This window comes from Hyperoodon ampullatus (assembly GCF_949752795.1).
Source record: "Hyperoodon ampullatus genome assembly, chromosome: 11".
In the NCBI taxonomy this organism is placed as follows: Eukaryota; Metazoa; Chordata; class Mammalia; order Artiodactyla; family Ziphiidae; genus Hyperoodon; species Hyperoodon ampullatus.
In genome coordinates, this window is record NC_136924.1 from 60,250,251 (window position 1) to 60,257,491 (window position 7,241).

Here is a 7,241-nt window from a genome sequence, read left to right on the forward strand (position 1 = left end):
AATATTATTCAGAGCACAGAAAGAGGATTTCCCAGGAGGGAAAAAAGGGATATGATATAGGTAACACAGTTACTTCCAGGGCTCAGGGAGATGCACAGTGTGGGGGAGGAGGAGGCCGGAAGTGGTGGCAAAGCCCTCTTATGTAAATAGTCCTTCTGGATTTCACTACTGAATTCATATTTGGATAACTCTAGGCAGATGCCTGCCTGTCTTTAAGCCTCAGTTTTCATTCTTCTAACAAATGTCTACTGAGGATTCACCATTGTATTCAGCCCTATACTAACTGGTTTGGAGGTAGAAACTTAGAAGTAATGGTGTCGGGAATTCCCTGGTGGTCCAGTGGTTGGGACTCTGTGCTTTCACTGCCAAGGGCGGGAACTAAGAGCCCACAAGCCACGAGGTGCAGCCAAAAAAAAGAAAAAGAAAAAAAATATATATATATATATATATAATGGTAGGTTAAAAAAAAAGTAATAGTGTCTATTTTTATAACCTAGGAGAACATCCACATGCACATGAAACAACTAGAGAATATAGGATTCATGCTACTTTATGCGGCATTATGTGTTCAGAATAATGTCGAGAGACGGGTTCAGTCAAGAGGGTCTTCCTGGAGGAGGTGTGTTTTGAGTCAGTACTTGAAGGAAGTTATCGATGTAGAATGACAGGGAAATGGCAGGAAATTGGTTGTTTCAAGTACAGGGAATGAACTAGGAAAAGCTTAAATGGCAATAATTACCTAATCTAATTAGTGGGGGGGGACAACAAGCAAACTGGCTTGGCAGGCCTATTGTACCTTGGAGATTCTGCAGCAGTTAACTCGGTTAAGGCATAGTGTTAATGAGGTCACAGTTTAGTTATGTATCCCAGTTAATTTCTGTCTTAATTTCCGTCTTTTATCTGGTCAGATCCTTACTCCTCACTCTAAGCAGCTGTCTCACATGTGTAAGCACTTGGTCAGAGAGGCTGGACAAGAGAGTGGGGTTGGAAAGAGTAAATCTGTCCCTCAAGATCATACGCCCTTCTGAGAGTGGCTCCCAATTATCATCTTCGAACTGGAAGGAGATACTGTATCTTGTTGAGGGGAGGGTTCTGAGGGAAAAAGAAGAAATGTTAAAAGAGAAAAAGAAGTGAGATCATTCCCCAATCTGGGACTTCATGTATAAATAATTTAACATAAGGATTGAAATGCCTTCCTTGAAAAATGTCAAATGTAAACCAGAGTTCAAGGGAGGGTTTTGCTCCTTGAAATCCAGATAAAATGGGCTCAAACTTTATTTATTTATTAATTTGTTTGTTTATTTTGGCTGCGCCGGGTCTTAGCTGCAGCATACAGACTTCTTAGTTGCAGCATGTGGACTCTTAGTAGCAGCATGCATGCGGGACCTAGTTCCCCGACCAGGGATTGAACCCGGGCCCCCTGCATTAGGAGCACAGCTGAGTCTTACCCACTGGACCACCAGGGAAGTCCCAAAATGGGCTCAAACTTTAAAAATCAATCCATAGGGCTTCCCTGGTGGCACAGTGGTTGAGAGTCCGCCTGCCGATGCAGGGGACACGTGTTCGTGCCCCGGTCCGGGAAGATCCCACATCCCACATGCCGCAGAGCAGCTGGGCCCGTGAGCCATTGCCGCTGAGCCTGCGCGTCCGGAGCCTGTGCTCCGCAACGGGAGAGGGCACAACAGTGAGAGGCCTGCGTACCGCACAAAAAAAAAAAAAAAAAAAAAAAATCAATCCATATCCAGTGGAATTCTGCAAATGAATGCCAACCTCAAGGAGTGGGGAGAGTTGGAAGGTTTACATCTGTTTTCAGGCCCCTGTTTCTGGACAAGATGTCTCTCTTCCCTACCAATTAGACCCTAAAGGCAAAAAATTATTTCATCCTCCCACCCTAACCCCCACAACACTACTCAGATAAAACTTTCCTGAATGTGGAGAGCATGCTCTAAAGACTAAAGCGGAGGAGGGGCTTGCACTGTAATAACAAAATCATCTTTAAATGCAACAGCAGACACCACCATTCTTAAAATGTCCTTCCTCTACTCCACTGTGGGAGAATTTCAAGAGCTCTTGTACCCACCTAGATCCAGTCTCTGATTGCTGATTTCTCTCTCTTCTCTCTCTCTCTCTCTCTCTTCTGTTCTCCCCACTTTTATCAAGGGCACTTTTTTTCTCCTTGTATCATGATTGAAAGCAGTGTAGTGACATTTCCTTGTCCGGGTTCCTGCCCATGAGGTCTCACCTCTGTCAAGTGCACAATTTTCCAGGCAAAGATGGTTCTCTACCATAAAAGTAAGTCTGGTTCTTCTCACCCCGACTTCTTTCTATAAATATTAAAAGGGGAAACTATGCAAAGTCTTAGCCCAGATCTTGGAACATTAATTTCCTTTCTCAAAGATGCAAAGCACAGCACTAGGTACTATGTGCTACAAAGACGAATGGAACTTCTAACTATAAACAAGGCAGAATATAGTAAAGTCTCTAAGAGAGACGTTCAGAAGACCAACGGCATATGCTGTTGACATGACCAAGAAGTCGCTTCTGTGCTTATGCACCAGGTCCGTGACTACAGACTCGGCAAGTAGCTTGCCCGGTGAGCTCGCTCCACGGAGCCATCTCTGCAGCTTCTCAAACACCCCCTCCAGCGCCCTTTCTCGCCAGAGGTGTGAAACTACATCTCCCGACAGGCCGCGTGGTCCCCTCCCTTCCCCCCTCTCCAGGTCCCGAGCCATGGCAACGGCGTCACGTGGGGGTACTGGGAGCCGTGGCAGCAGCGGTAGCGGCTTCAGTTCTAGGCTACCCGGCCGCCCGGGCAGGAACAGAGGGAGAGGAGCTACCGTCCCACGCCGCCCCTACGCTCGGGGGCCCTGAACCCGCCCGGCTGCCGCTAACCTCCGCTCTTCCTCTGGAGTGAGGAGTGCGCAGCTGGTATCAGAGCCGAGAGGGCAAGGGAGGGCAGCGCGCATGGCCTCGGCAGGCGCGCGGCGACTCCCGGCCGGGACGCGCGCGGCGGCCAGGGGCTGCAGCGGCCTCTCGCTGCGCCCGGCCCCGCCCCCGGTCCCTCCGCGACCGCCGGGACCAATGAGGTGAGTGGGAGATGCGGGCGTCGGGGCTGGAGCTAAAGGGGTCGCCCAGGACCCCGAAGTTGCAGCTCTGGCTGCAGGCACGGCGGGAGGGCGGCTCCGGTCATACCTTGGGGTCTAATGTAGAGATTTAGGGAATGCTTTTGCAAGTTATTCGCGAGGCAAAGTCCTCGAGGTGGGTGCCCAACCACTTCTTGCCCCTCGCGGGTGCCCTGGCAACAGTGGGCTTGGCGGGGTCCCGGGGACTATGATGCTTCCTGAGAGTCCTCGCTTTCAGCAGTAGGGTAGCCTCCAGTCAAAGGCACCTGGCGCATCACGTGCATCCCGCTTTTCCCCAACTCCTCCCCCGGCACTGTCCTCCGCCGCCCTCGACCTTTCGCACTCGTGACTGCCTGGCCAAGGGAGCCTGGCGGGCTGCAGCAGGTGCTAGGCGAAAAACTTATTTGGACGACCTTCCTCTGGGATGCGCCCCTCTTCCCCTTCACCTGGGAATGGTTGAGGAACACAAGGAAAGAATCATAACGTGTCTCTTCTTTCCTTTTGGCCTTAGATTTCTGATCTCCTGCAGCCTCTTCTTGCCCCGGGCTGCCCAGGTCTTAGCGGCTGAGGCTGGCTTACCTCCCAGCCGTTCCTTCATGGGCTTAGCTGCCCCCTTCACCAACAAGCGAAAGTCTTACTCCGAGCGTAGGATCATAGGGTGAGCATCCCCTCCTGTCCAGCAGCCCTCCACATTCACTTTCTCGCCAAACAAAAAGCATGTACAGGCTGGAACGTAAGGGTAGCCATAGTGGGCAAGACTCATCCCTGGCCGTCCCATGCTTCCCAGCTATATTACTGATCCTTTATCCTCCTCTGCCAGCCTTCCAACCTTAATTCCCCCCTTCCTGGTTGCTGTGCATGTGCATTGTGAAACGTGACTAGAGTTGGACAATAACATAAGACAACAGGATATTATTTCTCTGCTGACCTGACTTTAGGTATTCTGAGCACAATATGAGTTAACACTTACTGAGCACTTACTACTGCTAGCAGTTAGGCTGCTTAGGTGTTTTACCATAGATTTTCTCATTTGATCCTTTCCACAAACTTATGAATCAATTACTATTATCTATGATCCACAGAGGTGATACGGAGACAGTAATAATTTACCTAGGGCCACACTGTCAAAAAGTCGTAGAGCTGGGATTTGAGTCCTTTTGTGAATCATCAGTAAAATCGACTTCTGTTCTCCCTAGATGGTCTTAGCATCAAAATAGTAAATGCAAAAGCACTCTGTAAACTGCAAAACTTAAGGTAACACTAACGTCATGGAAATTTGCACATTTGCTTTCGCAGTCATTCATCCAGGCTTATTTGGCATCTCTAGTTCCTGAAGGTGCATGATTAGTGGGCATGGGGGGAGGGTGCCCAGGGCAAGGAGGAACGTCACCCATCTGGCAGTTCCTTGGTCTCTCTCTGATTCCTTCCCCTAGGTACTCAATGCAGGAGATGTACGAGGTGGTAGCCAATGTCCAGGAGTATCGTGAGTTTGTGCCCTGGTGTAAGAAGTCTTTGGTGGTATACAGCCGCAAAGGTCACCTGAAGGCCCAGTTGGAGGTTGGCTTTCCACCTGTTATGGAACGTTATACTTCTGCTGTTTCCATGGTCAAACCTCACATGGTCAAGGTGAGGCCTGTCTGGGAGGGATTGATCAGGAAGTTTTTTGTGTTCTCTGGCATTTTTACGTTTAAGGGCTATTGTGGCTTTCCTTGTAATGATTTTTTATCTCCATGTGCCAAATATTTCCCTAATAAAATATTAGGAGAGGAAAATGGCTTTCAATTCCTTCTTATAGCATCCTATACCTGATACAGGTTTAATTCCATCATAATGTTGTTTTAACTACCTGATTGTCCTATTCTAGGCTGTTTGCACCGACGGCAAGCTCTTCAACCACTTAGAGACCATTTGGCGGTTCAGTCCTGGTATTCCTGCCTATCCCCGAACTTGCACTGTGGACTTCTGGGTGAGTCAGGAGGCTGTATAGCATAGGGCTACAACTGGGTTGTGGGGGGCTGAGCTGAGGTACTGTGACAGTTATTTCACAAGTCAATGACACTCTTCACAGGTCTGAGCTTGTATCAAACTTGTCCTTTATACTCAGTCTCAGGGCCTTTGAGGGGATCTAATGAACTGGAGCGGGAGGAAAAGGCACTGGATAGTATCCTTGCGTTTGGCCAGGGACTATCCAACATGGTCTTGAAGAGTTTCTGTTTCTTACCCATTCCCAGATTTCCTTTGAATTTCGTTCTCTGCTGCACTCCCAGCTGGCCACCATGTTTTTTGATGAGGTTGTCAAACGGAATGTCACTGCCTTCGAGCGCCGGGCAGCAACCAAGTTTGGTCCAGAAACAGCCATCCCCCGTGAACTGATGTTCCATGAGGTGCACCAAACTTGAGGCAAAGGATTGTTCCCTAGCCTCACCTCTCCTCTCCCTCCTCACCCAATTCTCTTATTTATTTCATTTAGCTCCTGCTCCAATCTGAGAGAAGAGTCTATGTTCATAATACTGTTCTCCCACTCAAATTGGGCTCTAAGCTGGCTGGAAATGCTGGGGGAAAGAAAAGGCAGGGAGGTATGGAAAGGAGACATGCTTAGGAAAGGGTCAGGCTCATCTTGAGAGCCCATATGCCTGATGCCTGCAACCTTCTCACACTGAATTATGATCAGGACTGTATGGTTGTCTCTGAGCTCTTGTCAAGGTGCCTTAGTGTCTGACCAGAGGAAGACAGCAACTTTTCTTAGGATTGAATAAATTGAACTCCTTTCTCTGACACAGAGCTACTGGGTAGTCAGTAACTTTGCCTGCTCTTGGGGAAGGGGTAGGATAAGAACCCTGATAAATAAAGGGATATTTGCTTGTGGCAGGGGATGAGGAGGGAGGTTTACTATTTTTAATGTCCTCAGCCCCTCAGGAGATGCCTGAGATCTCGCCCCAGCTTGAAATCTGTATGACCTCACTTTAAGAATAGTTCCATGCTACCTGGCTAGTGGAGAGCAAGGGGCTTTCTCCCCATCATTGCCACAGGGGGAAAGGAGCAAAAGAGCACTGAACAGTTATACTCTTGGGTTGTACCTTATTCTTCCACTTGGCCTGAGTTTTTATAAAATTTCAATAAATTGTGACAGTATGAATTTGGCTTTTATATATTGCTTCTCAGGGGAATAATGTAGATATAGTAGAGTAATAGAAAGTCATGGCTTCCTTCCCTAGGGGAGTGAAGGTGCAAGAAGTCCTCTTGGACACAGTGTCCCTGCTAACTATAGTAGCACATTCTACAAGCCAGGACCTAGTACCCACTCCCTTGCCTATTTATAGACTTTTCCAGAAGGTCAGTTGCAGCAGGAGTCTCAGGACAGAGGAATCTGGTCTCAGACCTCCCATATAACTGATGCCCTCCAGACCACCTCTTATTCTGGGGGATCCTTAAGGGAAGCTGTAAAGAACTGGCGTTTCACGAACTACCAGAGCCCTCTAGAGGCTCAGATCCTGAGTCAGCAGTCCTACCTTAACTGCCCTTGGTATAGTTTGTTCCTTTCACCCAAAGGGCTGGACCAGCTTCCTTGGATTAGTCACATAAGCAGTTGTGAGGTCTCAGCTACAGTCCTTGAGTGTTCTACCTTACGGCAAATTTAGGAAGGACAGGGGCTGAAGATCAAAGACTTCTAACCATGAAGACAGATGGCAATCTCCTTTGGAAATCTCATAGGGAACCTGTCTTCTGATTAGGGTAAATGAATGCCAAACCTACCTCAAGATAAAAAAGATGCACAGGATAACATAACCCACCAAGTCCAGGATCTTGCTAGCCAGAATCCTTACCTCATAACAGAGATTCTCCCAGGCCTTATTTAATAGGCTCAAGCATTGTTAATAAAAACATTTATTTTGCATTTTATACAGAACAACCTGAAGTCTGCATCATGACTTGACAGTTACCCAGGGGTTTACAGACAGTATTATCCATCTCAACAGCGTGGTTCTGGGGATTTGGGATCCACACAAACACAGGCAGGAGTTGCGAGGGAGGAAGGGGGCATAGCAGGAGTGTATTTTTAATCCTTTCTTGAAAAGAAAAGGCAGTAGAGCATTCTGAGTCACTGGAAACCTGTGCATA

General features: G+C 48.1%; 1 protein-coding gene across 2 annotated transcripts; it reads left to right on the forward strand.

Annotated features, from left to right (window-relative positions):
- Positions 1-2,964: 2,964 nt before the first annotated feature.
- On the forward strand, positions 2,965-5,521 carry COQ10A (coenzyme Q10A; the record flags this gene model as incomplete). Of its 2 annotated transcripts, none has more annotated exons than XM_079714652.1 (5): positions 2,965-3,086; positions 3,634-3,780; positions 4,556-4,748; positions 4,987-5,088; positions 5,354-5,521. In XM_079714652.1, the coding sequence occupies 5 exons, from the start codon at positions 2,965-2,967 to the stop codon at positions 5,519-5,521; spliced, it is 732 nt and encodes a 243-aa protein (XP_079570778.1). The 2 variants fall into 2 exon arrangements, with proteins under 2 accessions (XP_079570778.1, XP_079570779.1); XM_079714653.1 differs by lacking the exon at positions 2,965-3,086 and adding an exon at positions 3,221-3,258.
- Positions 5,522-7,241: the final 1,720 nt, after the last annotated feature.